At 33.0% G+C, this 21934-nt stretch overlaps 1 protein-coding gene across 40 annotated transcripts in view; it reads left to right on the forward strand.

Annotated features, from left to right (window-relative positions):
• The window catches only part of C2CD5 (C2 calcium dependent domain containing 5), an 87918-nt gene that overhangs the window by 25448 nt on the left and 40536 nt on the right, over nt 1-21934 (forward strand). For 14 of the 40 annotated variants that reach the window (XM_004006785.5, XM_042247420.1, XM_060414206.1 and 11 more), the window contains 2 exons: nt 5073-5158; nt 10732-10840. The exons of 3 other annotated variants lie outside the window; for them this stretch is intronic. In XM_004006785.5, coding sequence (XP_004006834.2) covers nt 5073-5158; nt 10732-10840 — 195 coding nt within the window. Of the gene's footprint in view, nt 1-3265; nt 3458-5072; nt 5159-5734; nt 5768-10731; nt 10841-13826; nt 13893-21934 lie in introns of all 40 variants that reach the window. 23 more of the 40 variants (XM_060414189.1, XM_060414191.1, XM_060414194.1 and 20 more) reach the window with 6 other exon arrangements.

The raw sequence follows: 21934 nt of genomic DNA on the forward strand, positions 1-21934 counted from the left end.
GACATTTTTCATTTCATGTTCAAATTAAGAGGAATAACATCTCAAAGCATTTGAATAGAAAGTAACACTAGTAGCTTGTAGTCCAATTCCTCATGCAGTATAAACAGTTTGAATTCATTGTTTCTATTTTGAAATTTAATTCTAAGATTTTATTATGAAAAAAACCGTTAAGAACAGCTGATATTGTTATACTGGAGCATATATATTTATTAGCTTTTATTTTAAATGTTTGGTTTTGCTAGTTATATTCTCTAGGTTAGAAAATAGCATTTATGCTTTACTTATTTTTGCATATTTCTCAGTGTATGACATTTATAATTTTTCCCTCTCTTTGTATTTTGCTGATCTCTCAGTTTTGTGAATATGTTTTATGATAAAAATTGATTAATGAATCAAATTAGTTTTTTATGCCTTAAAATAAAATTAGCTTATTTAAATCATCAAATTAATATTCTTGAGAAAAATAAAAGATAAATGAAACATTTGAAAGTTAATCATTTGCAGTTTTTGCAAATGGCATGTTTGGGAGTTTCCTTGACAGATTGAGGAAAACATTTTGCCTAGTTCATGTGTTATTTTTAATTTGTAATCTTTAATAACTGTTTTTATGTTAGACAAGAAATTTAGAACGACCCCAGATTTTATGAAAATAATGAGAAGAAATCTAATTCTAGAACCAGTGCTACTTTCAAAGTAAAGATAGGGTGTTTTTAAAAAGCCTGTGGTCATAATATCTGGAGAAGGAAATAACAACAGACTCTAGTATTCTTGCCTGGGAAGTACCATGGGTGGAGGCACCTGGCAGACTAGGGTCCATAGGGTCACAAGAGTTGGACATAATTTAGTGACTAAACCACCACCACCAGACACAATATTATTTTTTATAAATATAGTCACAAAATATAAATAAGATAATTATTAATACCTAATTCTTTGAAAAGCATTACTTTATTTTTACATGTATAACTGTGAACAACAACAAAAAAATGTGATATTTGATAGTAATGGATGCTGTGGAATGTGGCATCTTAACCATATTGGTGTCATAAAAACAGAATCATTGAAATTGTAGGGAAGTGGGGGTGTTTTGTTTTTTGGTTTTTTTTAAAATTTTGTTTTTAAGTAAAGTATAAGATTCTGGCTTTGAAATTCATAATATCAAAATAATAAGGACGTAGCATAACATTTGATGAGTAGTTTTCTTAATTTTTTGAGACTGTCCACTGCTTGTTCATTTTTGTATTCCAAGCCACTTTTCAGTATTCCTTATCTTTTTTTGGCCATGCTACAAACACATTTTTAAAAGTATTTTCCTTTGTCTTTCTGTTTCTTTTTAATTCATCAGGAAAACCAAATCTAATGAAGATTGTCAAGTAATAAATTAACCAAACCAGACTTATATTCCCTTAGCTTTTTAGTAGGCAGTCAATTGTGTTATCAATGAAAACTTTTTTCTATTTTCTAGCTCCAAATTTTTAGTTTTTAAAAATTCATTTACAAAAAAAGTATTGTTCGCATGTATTTCTATATAAGCTGCCTCTAAGTAAATTATTTTGTTTTGCCTGTAATTATTCACTACATCGGAGAAGGCAATGGGCACCCCACTCCAGCACTTTGCCTGGAAAATCACATGGACGGAGGAGCCTGTTAGGCTGCAGTCCATGGGGTCGTTAAGAGTTGGACGAGACTGAGCAACTTCCCTTTCACTTTTCACTTTCATGCATTGGAGAAGGAAATGGCAACCCACTCCAGTGTTCTTGCCTGGAGAATCCCAGGGACAGGGGAGCCAGGTAGGCAGCCATCTATGGGGTTGCACAGAGTTGGACAGGACTGAAGTGACTTAGCAGCAGCAGCAGTATTCACTACATCAGTTGCATTTTTATAGGATATTAACAGTTTTTAGGTGCTTGTCCTTATTATGGATCCTTACTACTTCTGAAAAAGTGAAAGTGAAAGTGTTAGTTGCTCAGTCCTGTCTGCCTCTTTGCAACCACATGGGCTATAGCCTGCCAGGCTCCTCTGTCCATGGGATTCTCCAGGCAAAAATACTGGAGTGGGCTGCGATTCCCTTCTTCAGGGGGTCTTCCTGATCCAGGGATTGAACCCAGGTCTCCTGCATTGCAGGCAGATTCCTTATCGTCTGAGCCACTAGGAAGTATTCCTATTTTTCATGGAGATTGAAAGTGCCAAAATTATGAATGTTCTGAAATTTCTAGAGCTGTAGGTCAGCATGTATTTCATGATAGATTAGTTGCTCATGATTGATTAATTATATGTACAGTGGGAAACAAAAACAGAACAGAATAAAGTTAATAGACTGAAAAAGTTGTTTTTCTGTTTCTAGTTAAAGCTCTCATCCACCTCAGATGAGTCTTGTTTTAAAAAAATTTCACATTTATTTCTGTAGATTTTTATTTTTTGACATTTTACCAGATTTTCTTTTATTTCTTTTTTTTTTTTTCAAGTATTCAACTAGGAGAAGTGGAATTTTAGAATGCTAGTGTTAAGATACTGATGTGACATCTGACTCAAGCTAATTTTTACTTTTTTTTGATCAGGCTTTTTGCCATGTGTGTTTTTTGTGGTTCAGAGCATATTCCTTTGACTCTCAGGTACTCAAATCTTTGTAAGTGCAAACAGTGTTATGATCAGATTTGAGTATTTAAAATTTTAGAGGAAAAAGAAAAGCATTAACATACATCCTGAAGCATGACAGAAGGTAGTTAATATTTTATTTATTTAAACTTAATGATGGCTATCTGCTTAATGTGGTAGCAGGTGTTTGATTTTTTTAAATTCAATTAAAATACCCATAAGTCATGTGTTTCAGTTAGTAACATTGGAAGAACTATACTCTTACCTCTTTAAAAAAGTTCTTGTATTTGAGACAACAAATTTCTGGCTTTAAAAAATGTGATACATTTTGACCTTAAACAGTCTTAAGCAAAAAAATCGGAAGTAATATAAATGTTTTTAAGGAGTCAGCTAAAAGTAATCAGAATGGCATAAAATCGTGTTAATCGATTTAAAAATGTTTAATGAGTGCAGAGTTTGTAAAGGTTTTGTTAAGTTTTAGACTATGCCTTTTCTTTATATTACGTTGAACAGATGATCTTGCTAATGACTTCATATGCTTACTGTAATTTGTGTACGCATTTTACAGTTCATTTTACTGTTACGTTTTGCTTCACCATTGCTTTCCTTATCCTGCATTTTCTGGTCATCTTCTGAATCTGCATCTTTTCTCTGCTACTTTCCTCCACAGCACCTTACCCACAGGGGCCTAGGATTTACCTGTGTCCCAGCTCCCCCTCTCTCCCTTGTGGGTCCCTTCATCTTAAAAAGTCCTGTCTCCTCCTCTCGGAATCTAGCCTTCCCCCTCATCCTTCTAGCCTTGTCAGCCCAGTTCTGAGGAAAAGTGTTTCTTTCAGTGAAGAGCTGTTCCTGGCTGCTTCTGGTAGGATCATATTATGTCAGCTTTTTAATCCCTTTATTCGAAATCATTTTTGAAAAAAATTAATTATTTCATACTGTACAGAAGTATTGAGTATTTGACACAGGATGTATTTCTTATTTTTCTTATTGGCAGACAGTAAAATTACCATGAGAACACGATTAAGGATTACTTGATGGATAATTATGAATATTCTGCTAAATAATCTTATGTATTAAAAATTGTTTGTCTAAGTGCTTAGAGCTGCTTATTTCTAATAATTATTAGGTTCTCATTACTAGAATTTCTGTTTTAGATGCTTTTACTTTCTTTCCCTTCACACCAACTCCATTCACGTTGGACCTATGTCATCATGTTGCTAAACCATATTGGTTACATTAGTAAATTATTCTGTTTGAATCAGTTTAAGTCTCATTTTAGTGATATTCTTTCATTATCCATTTTTTTCTTGTCCATTGTATTAATTTTCAAGTTATTCTGCTCTATTTTCTGATATTTCATTTATCTCTACCAAATTACATTTTATTTTATGGCTTTCAATATGCTTCATATGAAGATCTTAGTTTTGTTTCTGTGTTTAGTATTGTATAGTCTCTAAAAATTATGTTTAGGTTACTACAAGAAAAATACATTTCTTTTTAATTTTTAAAGAACAAAATGGGACTATACACATGCTAACTTTGTTTCCTTATCCAAGAACAGCTAAAAATATAAAAGTAAATTAGTTCCTTTCTTAAGTCATTGTAGTAAATATGCTTGCATGTATCTTCAGGTTTAAAAGGTGGGACTAAATTATTAATTTTAGTTTGTAGAGCACTGGCTTCTCACCTGCCCCCTGCTTTCTTTAATTCTTTGACCATAGTTGGTCTATTAGTACTATCAAAACAATAAAATAAGGAAAGACATTTAAACTTATGCCTTAAAAATAAATACATCTAAGAGCTTGGGAAATGTAATTCGTTCATCCATAACCATGTACATTTGTGATGTGTCTATTATATGTCTGCAATTTTTAGTTTTTAAAAACTGTATGTCAGTTTTTGCAAATGAGTTGTATGATATGAATATTAGTGCTATTTTGTAATGAATATTATGTTTCTGAATGCAAAATTATCAGAAAATAGATGTGACTATATTTCAAAGCTGCCTAGAATTCACACTGTTTAGAGAATTTTGGAGTATTTTAAGCTCAATTAGTGCTTTCTCTATATATACGTTTAGTTTGAAACACACCTTTAATGTTTCTCATTTCTTTTAGTGCTCTTCACTTGTTAGCAGGACATAAGTAATTGATATTACATTGATTTTTTTATTAGAAGATTCCACTTTTAAAATTGAATATTACATAAAAAGTTTGTCACCTTAATGTAATTTTAAAAATGATTTTTAGGATAAATTAAGTGTACACTCACTGTGATCAGAATTTTGACATCTTGCTCCTAAAGAAAACCTTGTGAATAAAAAAGAGTATGTGCTTAGTTGCCATCACAAATACTTCAAATGTTTAGATTTTTGTTTTTAACAGATTTTGTTCATGATATTTATGAAGATAAATGCAATTAAACTTTCTATGTCTCTAGTTGTTTTTGGTCGTTATTTACATACTGATGTTCTGTAGGAATGGGAAGTGGTAGTGCTGGAAAAGAAGGGGGGCCCTTTAAAGCTCTTTTAAGACAACAGACTCAATCAGCATTGGAACAGAGGGTAAGGTTCACTCAATATTCTTTCTTCTTACACTGTTAATATGATTTTATTCTCATGCTTCTATGTACGTACTTGTTTCCATATACTAGTTTTGATTAATATTACAATTTCAGTCCAAAAGGTATCATAGTAATTTGCTTATAAATGATTACTTTTAATTTGGAATAATTCTATAACTATTTTTGTCTTATCTCCCAAAGTTATATTAGAAATAGTCTGTTTGGAAATATCCATTGAATAATGAAATCTTTCTAATTTTATGTTAGGGTTTAATATATAAAAGGAAATAGTGGATAATTTTCTAGAAAAAAGTTTATTGGTGTTGTATTAAAAATAATTCTTTAGTATATTAGCATATATTTGCTGAGATAAATTTTATCAGTGGCCAGTCTCTTTGGGATTAAGAAATGCAGATTCCATATTTTTACAGATTAACATAGATAATATGACTATTCAGTATGTGAATACATCTCTTTTAAGTACTGTAAACTTACTTAGTTAAATATGTTGTATGAAGAGCTAAAGTGTTTGGATGATTTTCTCTCTTTATTTTTTTGTATAAACTTCATTGCTAAGGGAGGATCGCCTCATAGGTTCTGTAGAAGGCGGGTATGTTTCTGAACATGTGTGAGAGCCTATTTCATGTATTGGTAGCTTTTCTAGTTTTAATCTTGGTCATTTAAGTTTTATTTAAGCATTTAACAAATGTTGCCAGCTTTTTTTCTTTTTGTAATGCAAAGTTGTTTGTTTTTTGTTTTAATTTAATGGCACTATGAGACTCATGTTTTTTTTTTCCCCCCTAACTAATACAGTGCATGGTTTTATATGTCATGTCAGTTATTTTAAGGCACAGTTCCATAGCTTTCATTATGTCTGATTTGGAAGTTACAAGCATTTACAGAATTTTCTTTTACATGTTCCATTTTATACTAGCAGTAAAAAAAAAAAAAGATAACACATATCAAATACCTGTAAAAGGATGCATTTTATAAAACAAAGGTATTTATTTGCTAGAAGTTGGCTTTCGACAAGAGTGTTTTTCAGATCCTATTATTATAAACAGTACAACAAGTAATTTTTTTAGACTTTTTTTCCTTGTGCTGAAAGTATCTGTGTGTGCAGTTTGCCTGTTATAAAAGTCTGGAGAGAACAGAGCTGAACTAAACTTGGGACTTTGGTAGGACTTGGGTGGTACCTGGTTCTTTGCCTTTGAGCTACTACTCTTACATCGGCAGGCATATCGTGCCAATGACTGCCATCAAGTAGCTCACCTAAACATTCAAACTATACATTGAAACCAAATATAAAGAAAGACTAACAGCATGGGGAAGAGGATCAGAGTTAAAGTGTGTGTGTCACTTACAGTTTTTAGGCCAGAGAACTCTTATCTTATTGCCTACCCCCTCCCAGTTTTACATTTTCTGGAGTCCCTTACGCTAGGAATATTTTCTGTAATCTAATTACCATTCTAGAATTCACATGAACAGAAAAACTTGACTTGCCTTGACATTTGATATAATGAAACTTTGCCTGTGTGTTGAGTCCGTGACTCTCCTGTCTGTACTGAGAGCTTTAAAAAGCACCTAGTTTTAAAGGACAAAAGAAATACTAATCATTGAAAATGTTTTGGATTTAGTTTGGATAAAATTTATGTTTTCAAATATGCTTTCAAACATTCTTAAACTTCTGGGCACATTAACACATTGGACATACATTACTAAATAATCCTCGAGGCATTAACAGCAGAGATGTGGAGGTCTATAGTTTTCATTTACCACTCTGTAAACCTCAGTTGGCAATATATTTACATTATCAAACCTTGCAGTGGCAGTGAGTTGTATGTGTGAGCCTCCCTCTCTACCCTGTGTATATAATGGGTAGAAAAAGCCTTGTCATGCTTGGCTTCCCCATGTACCTGTGGCTGCCATCAGTATGGAAAAAATTTGAGCAGAAATAATGAAGAATTCTCCCTGTATGTGGTCACTTATGCTTTAACTCTGCCAAGTTGAACACTAGATCAAGTTGAACATATGATCTATTTATCATTTTATATATTCATTTTTAAAACATTCACTTCTGCCCCTTGCTACCCTTAATATATTATATGGCTTTTTGTTTCTTGTGGAAAAGAGGAACTTTATTTGTCCATCATCTTTTGAGTTACTCAAGTAGCAGTTATCAAAAATAAAAGTGCTTTTTTTCTTCCTCTCTCACAAAAGCATTAAAAAATAAATTGACAAGATCTTGGTAATTGGTATCAGATTATTGGGAGGTAAAAGTTTAGATTAAGGTTCTGCCTGTGAAGTATTTGCTATGAAGCAAATAGATTTATTTTCCCAATATAATTTTTTTTTAACTTGCCAGAAAAATGAAGTTACTTTTTAGATTCTGGAATGTATGTTTTTCTTCAATAAAGAATCCTAATTGACTTAGTTTGGTATTTCCCAAATGTATTTTACCATGAAGTCCTTTCATGTAAAATGCCTGTTAGGAACCCACTTTGGGAAAGTTAGATTTAAAATGGATTCTTTTGAGAAATTATGAAGGGATAAAATTATATGATAAATCATTGTGGGAACCTGGCAGGGAGTTTTGTATTTAGAAAGTTTACTATGGTGTCTTGGGATAATAAAAAAAATCTCTGATTTCAAAAAATGAAATTGATTAAATATCTTCTGAGAAAAATCCTATTTAAATCTTTTTAAAAATTCCATTTGTTCTCAGAATTTTCAACTAGCCTGTCTCTGAGCACATGCTATTAAATGATTTATGCTGCATGCACTTGGCTTATGTCAAAGCATCAATGTATGAAGTCTTATCTAGGCTCCACAGGGCAAAATAAGGGCTTTCCAGAGAAAATGTGGTCCCTGGCATTCCCATCTGGACACTGAAGGCAGGGTGTGCTTGGGTGGATCTTAACGAAGCTGTCCTTTTCAGTGGAGGAGAGCCTATAGATTCATCAGGTGTAGTAATAGAGATTAAAATTAATTCTTTTATTCAGTGTTTTAACCAAAAATGGTAAGAAGCCAGGTGACAAAGTTTGTGGCTCAGAGAGTGTAGGCCTTCTTCATTTCAGTGTTTCACCTGAATCCTGGATTTGATAGGACATCCATCTCAGGGTATGGTAGTGTCTGTGAAGCCTAGTTTTGAGGTGCTGTGCACAGGACTGGCACATTGGAAGTGCTCCATAATAGTTACTGGTGATGCTGGTGGGAGGATAGCTATTTAACCCTCAGTTGAGATACTGGCAGTAAGCTCTTCTGAAAGTGTTGTTTGCCAATCATAGTTTGGGTTGAATAATAATGCCATTTAAATTTTAGGTTGTTCGTTGGTTTGTTTTTGGCCACGCCCTGTGGCAAGCAGGATCCTAGCCCTAACTGTGGGTAGAACTCATGCTCCCTGCAGTGGAAATGGGAGTCCTAAGCACTGAACTTCCAGGGAAGTCCCTCTAGGTTAAGTTTTGTGTTAAACTGGGGGAGTGTGCTGCCTGGATGAACTGGGGACAGTTAGGACAGAGTCTAAGTTGGCAGGGCATCCTCTATCTGTTAGGTCAGCTGGTCCCCTACTACTTCTGCTCTGGAGTGATGCTTCCCCCCATCCTGTTCTCCCATTTTCTGAAGTTTGGGGAGAAGAGTTAGAGACTCCCAAATAGAGAAATCATTTAGGTTCATTTTCTTTTTCTATCTTATCTAAAATCTTATATGCAGATTTCCAGCATGGAATTTACTTATTTCTCAAGTTTAGGTGGAAGTACTGCGTTCCATTTAGCTTCCAAAATTTGCATTTTCACTGTCTGTTATCCAAAATATTTAAAATGTTAAGTATAAAGTGTAACATGCTTTTTGGACTTTACCACAGTATTTTGAGGAAATTTTAAAACTTCTGTATTCTTAAAATTGAAAACAAATCTTAAGGATCTTAAGGACACAACTTAGAGACTGAACAAAAGACTCATATTTCCAATAGTATGAGCTTATCTGTACTTTCTCATTTAAAATTTATATGTAAAAAATTTAGGTGGAAATAAGGGGGCCTCTACCTATCAACTGGGTCAAATTTGTCCACTTCCACTGTTTTTTTACTCCCTTTTTACATAGCATAGGTTTTTCTTGCCCTTGTTAAAGATTACTTTTAAATTTTAATGAATTTATTTCTGAATATGAGTGTGTGTGTGCACACACCCACACATGTATATATATTTTAATACTATACGTCATGGGTTATTGGGGTGTGCAGGACTGTTTGCCTCTGTGCTAAATGATTCCAAGTTGCTTTGCTGTGTGAATTATGCTTTGGTCAGTTCATATCGCCATGCTTTAGGCAGCCAGTCAGTAATCTTGCTGTGGTTAATATGCCTTCTTAATACTTCTTGTAGTATTCTGTATATCTCCCAACTTTTATTTGCTGCATTTAATCTGCTATGGTCCAGAAAAAAAAGATACCAGTAGATTTTAGAATATATTTGTAATATTATACACTTGTAATTACCATATATCATTGTATGAATATAGTCTATGGGGATCTCTTAGGAATGAAATCCATGAAGTTTAGTCCTTGCAACTGTAACAGTTCTTTTGACTGTTGAGAGCCCTGTTTTGCTTAATTTCCAGTTCTCAGTATGTTCTGAATAGCTGAGGCTACTGCTAAGTGACTTGTGGTTAAGTGAGCTATGTTAATCTTGCCGCCAGACAGGTTGGATATTGTTTTCCTTTCTTGCATCCAGTTTTTATCATATGAGCGGCCTCAGGAACTCTCCTTTCCTTTGGGTGCTATTTTAATAAATTTTCCTTCTCTGCTTTACCATTTCTCTGTTGCCTGCATCTCTTCATTTCTAAGTTGACAAATTTGATGTCCGAGAGAGAGAAAGAGGAGAATAAATCCTGGAAGAACTTGTAGAATTTGATTGCCTACCTTGCTGTCATCTACATACCTCTCCCCTTCTTAATATGCATTTATATATTTAGATTTTTTTTTCCTGCTGCCCCCTTGTTGATAGAGGAAATAAGCCCACACAGTAATTCTCTGCCTACCTGAACTTGGCTCTTCTCTTCATCTTTCTATGTAGCTGTTAACCTGCTCTGCTCATCCTCTCCCTCCTCCTCCCTCAGCCCCACCTTGTTTTAGACCTCCTGCCCCAAGACTTCAGAGTCTGCCAGTAGCCTGGAACAGGGTAGGTGTCTGAGGGAGAGTCTGCCCCGTAGAGAAGTAGACGTGGATTGTGGTTCAGGCAGATTCCTCATCTCATTGCCAAGTTCGATCACAATAGGCAATTGAGAGGAAGGAAGAGTGTGTTCAAATATCTCAAATTGAAACTCTGAGAATGTTGTTTTTTTTTTTTCTCATTTAGAAGTGATAAAAAAGGTGTTCGGATTCTCTATAACATAATACATATGGGAAAATGGATTGGGAACTCAGCATCCAAGGAAGCTTTTCATTACAAAGCACCTGTAATGTATAATTGGTAGCCTTTTGTTAAGGGGTAGAATTCATTTCTTTATGACAAGCTTTTTAACAGACATGCATTTGTACTTCACACATGGTCAGGCATATTTTTCCCCCATTCTTTCTACTAGGAATTTCCATTTTTCACCCTGACGGCATTTCCTCCTGGATTCCTTGTGCATGTTGGGGGCGTTGTTAGTGCACGCTCTGTGAAGCTTTTGGATCGCATCCACAATCCTGGTATGTTCTCTAAACATTTGTTTTCTGTGTTTCATTTACTTACACTGTGATTATTATTAACACTGATTTTTATAGTTTTTTAAGCTGAATTTATCCAAAAAGAAAAATGACGAAGAAAGTATAAACTAGCACACGTTGCTTTCAAATATTTGCAGTAATCTTAACTAAAAATAAACTAAGTAGACATGTATATTTCAGTTACCTTTTTTTTTAATACAAAGCAAATCTTGATTCATTTTTGGCCAAGGTGTATCACTCTGAGGCACTCCTTAAATCACTTTTGAGTCAGCTGTTTTCTTTGACTCAGGCAGATAACAAAATTTACAATTTGATCATTGTGGCCATTAGCTTAAAGAGGTTAGGTTAATTCTTTTCACTGGAATAATTCTTTATGGGTTATTTGAGTAATTTTCTTATTCATAAAAGAAGTCTTAGTTTGACATGTATACATTGTGTAGAGAACCTAAAAGTTTTAAAAAAGTAATTATTGTCTTTGGATCCTTGGTTTCTTTCAGTAGCTATTTATTCCATTTAAGCAAACAGGAGAAAATGGCAACTCACTTCTTTAAAACATGAACCTTGATTAGGAAAGAGAAAAAAGGCATGCAAGTCCCAGTAATTTCAGACCCTTGGATTAAAAATGCTTTGCTGGTTTTTCTAAATCTAAAATAAGCATGAGAAGTATAGTAGGAACTTTCCCTATGGAACTTGTTCTTGCATCTCTCATTGACTAGATGCCCAGTAACTTGCTCAAGTCACTTATTATTTTGATGACATACCTTAAACTTGAAGTTATATTAGTATTCTTACCTGGCATGTATGCGAATGTATTTTTGAAAATTGAAATGGTCACTTCCAGTAACCTCTTTGGGGCCTTGTACTGACAGCTATGAAAAAAGAAAAATGCTTTGAAATTATTGTATGCAAAACTCAAATAGTGATTTTGAGGATACAAAGCATTACCGTTCTTTTAGATTTTTAAAAAATTTAATCTGGGCCCCATAGTTTGATGTCATTTGAATTAAAACAGAATGGAATTTTTCTAAACCCTGAATGGAATTGCAGAAAAGCAATACTTTTGGGGATTAGTTTAACTCTAACGTTGAGCAAATACATATTTTAAGTACCAGTCTTCTCTTTTTCTTCTCTGGTTTATTATTTTTTTCCCCTGTATCTCATTTTTGGGGTCAATTTAAAATCTTTTCTTCGTGCAGTATTTTATGCATTCTGTAGTAATTAAACGGAGAAGGCAATGGCACCCCACTCCAGTACTCTTGCCTGGAAAATCTCATGGACGGGGGAGCCTGGAAGGCTATAGTCCATGGGGTCGCTGAGGGTCAGACGCGACTGAGCGACTTCACTTTCACTTTTCACTTTCATCCATTGGAGAAGGAAATGGCAACCCACTCCAGTGTTCTTGCCTTGAGAATCCCAGGGACGGGGGACCCTGTCTATGGGTTCGCACAGAGTCGGACACAACTGAAGTGACTTAGCAGCAGCAGCAGCAGCAGTAATTAAAGGCAAATTTAGACTGATGCCAGTTTTAATGGATTGAGATCTTGAAGATTATGCCAAGTTTCATATCTGTGCATTTAGGAACTTAAATTATTTGAGAAGTGCAAGGAAATACTGAGTTAAGATACCTGGCACTAACTGGGTGACCCAAGGCCAGTAACCTGTGTTTCTATGTACCCTTGACTCAAGTATTTTGATAGGTGGCATCCACCCATCGATATAATAGCTCCAGAAATGGCTCTAGGGATATATTCAGTTGTTCGTGATGGGAACATTTAAATTTCATCATTGCTTCCATGTACTCTGAGTAAGCTGTAGAATCTAGGAGAAGAAATGAAGGTTATTTAAATTAAGTTTAAGTAGAGAGCCAAATTTTAAATTGCGTTACTTAAAAAAAAAACAAAACCTCAAAACCTGCTTTTGAGCGTTTTCCATACTTGACAGTTTATTTTTAGTTGTGTAAGAAATATAAAATTCCAGGCCCAGGGAAGAAAACACAAGTTCTTCCTTCTTATAAAATATGATTTGTATATTGTAACTATAGCACATCCATTTTCTTTCTCTCCTTCCCTATCAGAATATTTTTTCAGTTTATGTGGAGAAATTCTCAGTTACTGATGGTTTATTTTCCAGAAGATTATGGGCATATATAATACATGTAAATACTTGTAATGTTATAAATGTTGTATTTCAGTTTTGTTTTTATTTTCGGTTAAATACAAATCATATTCTAATGGCCCCAATATTATATTATTTTGATATAATTATCACATTATTTGGATGTTTTTTTATATATGTATTGTGCCTGAAAAAGGAACATTTGTTTAACATTTTGTTAATCTTCAGGCCCCGTAAATAATTATGTGTGAAAAAATTTTAATTTGTTTACAGAAGCTAAATGTCAGAACAAAACTCAGTTAGCATCTACTATAATAAAGATTTATTAATTTTATGATTCTGAGTTACTCTGCTGAAAGAAAATTATGACAGATGAGATAACACATTCTAATGTTAAAAGTCCTATATTTGCACTCTCAGATGAATCTTGCAGCTATTTTTTGACTAGTGAATATGGGAAATTTTCATTTCACACTAAGTTTAAAAGGAAAAGCCTTATTTTAAAACGACTACCACCTGCTAACTATTGATTGTTATTTTGGAGTTACTTCTTTAGAACTTCCTCTTCTTCAATAATAAACAAACAGGTCATACAATAAGGGAGAGAATGGGAAGGTTTTAAAAGGTAATTAATTATCTGAAATAATAATTAGACTTCAGTTAATGTTAGATGACTATAGCATGTTCCTTCTTCTCTATTTCTACTTCTTATTAACTCTGCTGTCTGTGTCTTTCTAGTTCCTGTCAAGTGGTGGTGTCAATTGTGTTCTTATTTGTAGTATTTTTTGTTTGTTTTTTTTCCCTACTATTCTGCACCTAAAACTGATCTACTAATTTGCTGTTTTGAACTCAGCCTTTGTCGGAATTATGGGTAACACAAGATCTTACAAACTGCTAGACTGGAATAGTTTCAATTCAGGTATTTTAATGGTCATTCAGTACTACATATGCTGACAAAAATTATGGCAGCTCAGTGAAGTTTTTAGAAATGTTCTCAATTAAATAGGCTTAATGTCAATTCAGTTAATACAGATATATTTTGGAATACATATGTGATAACTTTTGTAATTTCCATGGAGATACAAGCATAAAAATGTTTTTACTAAAATGAATTAATCAAAACCATAGAAATACCATGAATTATGAATGACTTCTGTTAGGTGATGAACTTTCAGAGTGATAATTTTAAATTTATTACATTTTGTACAGTTTTTTCATATCAGGTGAATGATACTAGATTAGCTTTATCATTAAGGGAATAGTAATTGTTAAATATATAAGTATCAAATGGCTAGTTTGATCATCTTGAAGTATGTTTAAACTTCAATTTAGATTTGAATATATTTAGTGTTCTGTAAATATTATAAAAGTATAACTGTATTTTTATTATTTTTAATTTTTTAAAATTTATTTTAATTGGAGGCTAATTACAATATTGTAGTGGTTTTGCTGTATTTTTTTTATAATTCTAGAAGTGTTCTGAAATTTGGTAAGTAGGAGCAGATTTTGGGGGGATTAACAGCTTTCATAAGCTTTCCTCTCTCCCTTTCCAAATGGAATATATTTTTTCTTTTTAAGTAATTTTACATATGAATATAGTTTGTAGCTTTTAAAGAAACTAAGATAGCTTTACAGCTGATGATGTGGTTTAGAGTCAAAGCCAATTTTTCTTTTTGATTAAAAGCATGTTCTCAACATAAAAATGTAGATATTTATATTATCTCTATTTTAGAATTAAATAATAGAGCTATTTGATTCAGTATCAGAAACTGGCATTTTCCTAAAGAACTTTTTTAGTTGTATCAGAAAGTACATCTGTTTATAGAAAAACAAAAGCAGAAGCACCAAGAGGCTCAACATTTGAGATAATATCCCATAATCTTTTCAGTGTTATAAACTTATTTTGTTTTTAGGAGTCCAGGAGTAAGTTCTGATGTAAGTAGTGCATGTTTGACTATGAAGTAACTCATGTTCATCATGTGGATTTAACCTAAAGTCAGATCTGATCTGATCTGGTCCAACAATCTGATCTGGTCCAACCTTTGCAGATTTGGACTGACATCAGTTGGTAAATCTTTGAGGAAATTACCTCTATTTCCTATCTAAGTTTTTGCCAGCATGTATCACATTGGTTAGAGTTAAAGTAATCTCTTGTAATGTCATGCTTTATATTGGTTTTTTTAATGAGAAATGTAAAATACCCTGCTGGATTCATTTAATAAAATAAGAATATATTTTAGAAAAACATGGGCAGATTATGGTCGTGGGCAGAGAAAAGGCTAGTTATATAAGAATAGGACATTGAGGCATCATCATTAATAATTTAAGGAGCTGAAAGTTTGTGAGGGCAACGATGTTTAAAATGAGAGATATAATAGATGATAGAACTGTTTTGGAAAGTGGAAAAGGCAAAAGTTAAATCTTAAAGACACAGTAAAGACTTTGTTCCCTGTAAACAAAATTTGGTGAGGAGGAACATGGTTGAGGAAGCAGTATATCTTGCCATCATTTAAAATAAAATCCAGTAGTGAGTATAAGAAAGAAAAGATGGATATGTTACAGCATATTAAAAGAACATAAAAAATGATGTTTTCAGTTTAATATGCTCATAGTTTTATGTTTTTGATTGGGGATATTTAGAGTCTTTCTGGTAAGAATTGGTATATAGTTAGAAACCAGGATTTTTCTGATACTAGTTCAGAAAACTAGCTTGATAATTCTGCAAAAAATTTATATATTTGGTAAATGTATTCAAATCATTTATATATTTTTCTCTGTAATTAGGAAATATTTAGCCACTCCTGTCCTGTATTACCACAGAAAATCAAAAATTGTAGAAAAGTAGTTGTTGATACAGTTTCTGTTAATGCTACAAATTATTTATCAATATTATATTTCCTGGTCTCTGATACCAGCTATAGCATTGACTTCATAAAAGCCTTCTAAGAAAAAAGAGGAACACATGCTAGACAAACATACTAATTATTTGACATTTTTATTTCAGAAACATTAAAATGTGGAACGATATAGGAAAACATTTTATATCACACAATAGTGTTTCATGCAAAACAGTAGACCATGTGGGCAGTTATTAGAATTTATTTTGTACTGTGCAATTTGCTAGATAAGAGATGTGCAAAGGTACCTGTCCCCCTATTTTTATATTCTAGGAGGATAGAAGAATATGTAAACGGCTTACTGTGTAGTATGGTGTGATACAAGGTTCAGAGTTAAAGAGAAAGTTAAGATTAACTCTGTGTGGCAGGGTACCTTATAGAGGTAGTAATCTTGAGCTCAGTTTTGGATAGTATATGAAGATTCACTTAGATTTATATTTCAGACAGTGTATTTGGAACCATGTTAATATATTCTTTGAGTCTATTTCTGAAACTTCAAGCATTTGTAAAACAATATCCTAGCCATTACTCATTTGATGTTTATTACATAGCTAATTCATACTTTTTGTTTGCTATTAATACAAAATGTCTTAGTTTACCTTTTTCCCCCACCTCCTTTTCTTCTGCTTTGTCGTGTTAGTTTGTGTTAACTACAGTGTTAACTGCAGTGATAGAAGGTATTTTTATAGAGCAGGAAGAAAATATTTGAAAATTCAATATTTGAAAATTTATTCAAAACTCTTACCTTTTATTACCTTGTTTCTTATTTCCTTGGTCTGTTAAAACACTTTGAGAAAGACGAAATGAACCTCGCTACTAGGAAGGAGAATATAACATTTGCAGATCTTGTGTGTGACATGCCAGGGACAGGAGGTTCAAGACAGAGTAGTCAGATTTGCATTAAATTGCTGCCTACTGATTCAGAATGAATTTAAAAGCAGCAAGACTAGAGAGAGCCCAGTTAGTGCAGTGCAGGAGTCCTAGCAAGATAGTGACCTGGGATCTGATGGTGACAGGAGAGCTAAAGTTTCATGGTGCAGTTACTTTGTACTCTTCTAAGATTTTATGGTAGTAGGTCATTTAATCCTCAAGCACAGCCCTCACATAGGCGTTTGTCTCATTTTGTACGTGAGCAGTACGAAACATAGCCATTTGTCCGAGGTCAAATAGGAAGTGACTGAGCCCCAGTTTGAACCTTACAATTTTGGCTTCAGGGCTTACACTCTTAACCACAAATTTACAAACTGTTTAGAATGTAAAGCCTTCAGGACTTGGTAATTATAGGAGAATGTGGTGAGTGAAACAGGCTCGGTGCAACTTTCAGCTGAGGGAGAGAGAAGGGTAATGATTGTCCCACATGTCTGCAAGTCTTAACATCCCAGGGGGCAAATGATTCCTATCTTTTAGAAACTCAAGTCTGTTTGAAAGTTCAGTTGTAAATAATATTTTGAGTAAATTTTAATAGCCCTAGCTCATTGCTTCTCAAATGGCTGTAATCTTTTTTTCTTCTGAGTTTACCACTAGAAGTATTTCTGAATAGGTCACACATAGTTTCTTTCTTATAACAGTCTCAGTGAGTTGAGGAACATTTGTTATTCTTTCCTGTGTAGGATGCATGTCAATTTAGATAATGTTTTTAGAAGTGACAAGAGGAAATTTAAAGTAGTTATATAATGTCATTTGAAAAATACTAGTTTGAAGTAGCTTATGAACTTAGACAATATTTTTAAGTGTTTTTAAGCCCCGAGTTAGTAAAGCAAGATGTTTGAATAGCCTTTCTTTTGTTTTTGAGAATATTCTAAAATTTTTTTTTTCTTCTTTTACTGTTTTAGACAGATTGTAGGTTTTAAGACTTATTAGACTGGAAATTTTCTCAATCTTACAGTGAATGAACTTCAGCTAATGATAGATTTAGTGGTTTAAATTTAGAAAATGTTACTCTCTCTTTTTTTGTTTTCAGAAATATAGTTAGAAATTTGACTTTATTTTGGAGGCAAAATTAATAGTTAACATCTAAAAGTGTAGTTACTACTTTAAAGTATTTAACAATATGAGTCAGCTGAGGAAATATTTATATAAGGAAATATTTATATAGAATATACTTACCACTCTGATCATTCACATTTTTCTCCAGTAGATGTTTGTCAAGTGCCTACCATGTCTTAAGCACAATTCTGGGGATTGGAAATAACCAGGGTTCACCCATGCAAACCTCCTGTTTACATAGTAGTCTAGTCTATTTCTTATACCACTTTGCTGTGTGTGTGTGAGAGAGAGAGAGTTAAATGGAGATAGACTTTGTTGGAATTTGAATTCTACTGATGATCTCAGCAGTCATTATTTTTCTGCATCTGAGGGACATTCATGAGCAGATGTGCAAAGTAAGCCTAAAGTAGTTAAGCAGCATTTGGTTTTCAGTATTTTAATAAGGTTTTCAGAAAGTAGATACATAGAGTTCAAGTAGGCATAAATATAGCATGCATGACTTGTGAGCTTTCCTTTATAATGTGACATAACTATAATATTTAATTTTCTTTCTATATATAATGTAACTGGATATTCATTACTTTTCTGCTATCTGTAAAAAAAAAGTCAGATGGGTAATCTCCTTAAGTGTGAAATTTCACTCTTCATATATATGAAATATGTAAAATGTAACTGGATATTCCATTACATTATTACAATGTAACATGTAAATGTAATGTATCATTCTCTGTATAAAATAATGTAACTGGTCACCACTTACATTATATATATAAAGAATGAAATGTCACAGTCAAGGAGTAAATTACATATTTGACTTTTTTTTTAAACAAATAGTAACAACTGCAGTTTGGTCCAACATGGATTGTATCTGAGCCACCATCCTAGTATTCCAAATTACCACATCTTGAAGTTCACTCTCAGTTTGTGCATTACTTCTTCTATAATGAGATTCTTCTTTTTAGTCTATACTGAATCCCCAACCAGTGTGAGGTTCTATACTTCCTTGAACCTGGACTCTCTAATTTCTATTCTGTTAGTGGAAATTTATCTTCTTCAAAAGGTTGTTTTGCGTTGGACTATTACTTTCAGATATTTGAGAAGGTAGCTTTTTGTAACAAGATACATTGTCCTTTTTCTGAAAATCCTATCTAACATTTTATCTTCTCTTGTTTATTTAAAAATTAGATTGAATAACTGCCCATTTCCTTTTTTTTTTCTTTCAACTTGACTAAAAGGTTCCCAGGGACAGAATTATTCTCTTCTAGACCTATATAAAAATAGAACTACATTTAACTCTTTATGTAGTTAGCATTTCTTAGTTGCAAATGTGTAATTGCCTAAAATCTCGAAGGAATGGACTTTTATAAAGGCATATTATGTTGAGTTGTTCACTTCTTTACTTTTTGAGGGGTAAACTATTACTGTCATTTTAGGAATCTTTACCAGTGTCACCTGTGCTTTAGAAACAAGATAAAATACTAAAAAGATGGCAAGATATCAAGCTATGGCCATGCTCTAGACAAGTAATAGAAAAACGAATTAAGTGTGGTGTCAGCGTAAGTGTGAGGATGTTACCCTTGTAAGAGGCATCAGTGAGACATTGATCTAGAACTCAATTCATGCTTGCAATTAAAAGAATATAGTAAAAGATTTGTGATAATTATCTATGTATAGTTCTGACCCTTGGAAGAAAAATACAAAATAGTATGAAATATAATTTATATAATAAGTAACTTTTCATATCTCCTAAAATGATAATCTTTTTATGATTATCATTCTATAGATTCTTGGGAGGAGCATGGTATTTTAAGTGAAGATATTTTTTCTTCACATCTCTGAAACGTTAATTTCAAACCCTCACATCTCAGCTGTATATCCTTCAAGTGACCAAATTGTATCCAGTTTCATATAAGGCGTGTATAGTTGCCAGTAAACTTTTAAACCAGGTTCTTTGTTTTGCCTTTTATATAAGTTTGGTAAATCCTCAGTTTTTACTTTTTTGTAGGGTGAATAAAACAGTTCAGATTCAGTAATGTATTTCCTATAAGAAGTATAATTAGCAGTTTTTAAGCTTTAAGATTTCCATTAGTAGGGATTAAACACTCTGATTTTTGTTTCTGAATTTTCAGTACTAGTAAGTTAGACTGAATCATGATTGCTACTTGAATATTCTGTGGCTCATCTCTGGCATTAAGTATAAGATAGGCTTTGAAGAGAAGCTTAATTTTTCTGTAGTATTAAATAAATTGATTTTTCTTAATTGTATCTTAATTAACCCCTAAATTTAATAGCCAAAAAATTCGTCCCTTGACTTCTTGCTCACAGTTGTAGGTAATGATTTTAATCCAATTACTGGTTTGTGATGAAGTGCTCCCTACTGTATGCTTGCCTTGCTTTCACCTAGACTCTAGGGCCATTACTTTCTGTAACCATTTCAGTGAGCTGCCATAGTTTTCAGTCTGTACCGTCACCTGATCCAAGCATGCGCCAAAGTTTCCACTGTTTCTGGCTCCTGTCTGCTGAATCTGCTTTGCAAAACCCTTCGTTCTTTGAGCTTTTGCTTTAGCCAAAAACCAAATTTAAGAAATTCTTTGGAGTGTGGACGTAACACCATTTGCTTCCTTAGCCCTCCTGTTATGTAACTCTTCGGCTTTTATTAAACTTGTAAATACTGTGTTAACTACGACAGTGGCATCCCCGTGTGCAGTTGTGTGGCTCATGTAAAAATAAAGGCTGCTTGTGAACTTGTCGGAAGAGTATGAATGCTCTACTTGCACTGCATTCAGCTTTTTGTCGGTTTTTTGTTTGTTTTTTTAAATCAGCCACTTATTCTTTCATAGTGTTTGGTTTAATTATCTGATTATTTTATGTGTTATACCAAGGTAAGTTTGATGTAGATAAACTTTGTATTCTATGTGGTTACATGTATCTCATAGTAATTATTATTACATACTTTTCCATTTAGGCATGCTGGCCTTTCTAAATAAATAGATCTCAAACTTAAGTAGCTTCTTCCAAATTTTTCATTAATTAAAAAAAAATATAATACTGTTGATTACATCCTGTAAAATTTTTAAAGCAGAAAAACTGCCATGTATTACCATGTAGCAAGATGTAGGCTCAACCTAATGTGAGAAAATCTATTTTTTTTAAAATGTAGTATATGATTATTTGATTTAGTAAATATTATTGTAAACTTCCAGAATGATTTGAAAAGTAAATTGCAGGTTTTACTATTATGTTTTAGAAAGTCGACTTTTCATTTCACATAGCTTTTCAGGAAAATAATTTTTTTCTAAGCTGAGATATAGTTCTCTTATTTTTGCTATCTTTTTAGAAAATCATAAGTAATTTGATAGATGGAGCAACTAGTTGAATAATAGTTTGTCTTATGATATAAAATTTCCCTATTAGGAAAAGTTGATGTTAATAGATGTCCAAATTAATCTGGAAACTTGTATGTCCTAAAAAGAGAGAATGGATATGAAAGTGTTTTTGTGCTCTTAATGTCTACAATTCAGCTAGGAGTATGAAGAAATTCCTTAACATAGTAGCATATGTGCAAAATAGGGCCTCCTAATTGTCTCACCCATTTCTGAATTTGTAATATTGATTGCTAACACCATATTGTAGTATTTTCTATTTCTTTTCCTTCTTTATCTCGTACTTTGATCTTTTCCTCAGTTTCCTGGAGTTTTGTGTTTCTTTCTGCTCTTCTGAAAGAAAGTTTTAGGGTAGCACGGTCTTGGATCTAAGACTTTAACGCAAGAACTGGCTGGCATCATTTGTAGTTCTGGTTTTTATCTCCTCACTTCTTTTTGCTGATCTCCCTGTGGGGGAAACAAAATTCCACCATAGGAATGTGAGCTATAACAAGCCTTTTAACCTTTCTTTACTTTGCTGTCTTCAGTATTTCACTAGTGAGTATGATTCTACTTATTCTACTTATTTTGAAAAACGTATTTGAAAACTGCATATGTACAGAAACTCAGAAGGCTGTTTTGGATTGTTGGATTTGTAGTCGTAATAGTGCCTTTTTAATGTGAAAGATTTACAGTAAGAGCTTAACATCTTATTT

Source organism: Ovis aries, chromosome 3, assembly GCF_016772045.2.
Source record: "Ovis aries strain OAR_USU_Benz2616 breed Rambouillet chromosome 3, ARS-UI_Ramb_v3.0, whole genome shotgun sequence".
In the NCBI taxonomy this organism is placed as follows: domain Eukaryota; kingdom Metazoa; phylum Chordata; class Mammalia; order Artiodactyla; family Bovidae; genus Ovis; species Ovis aries.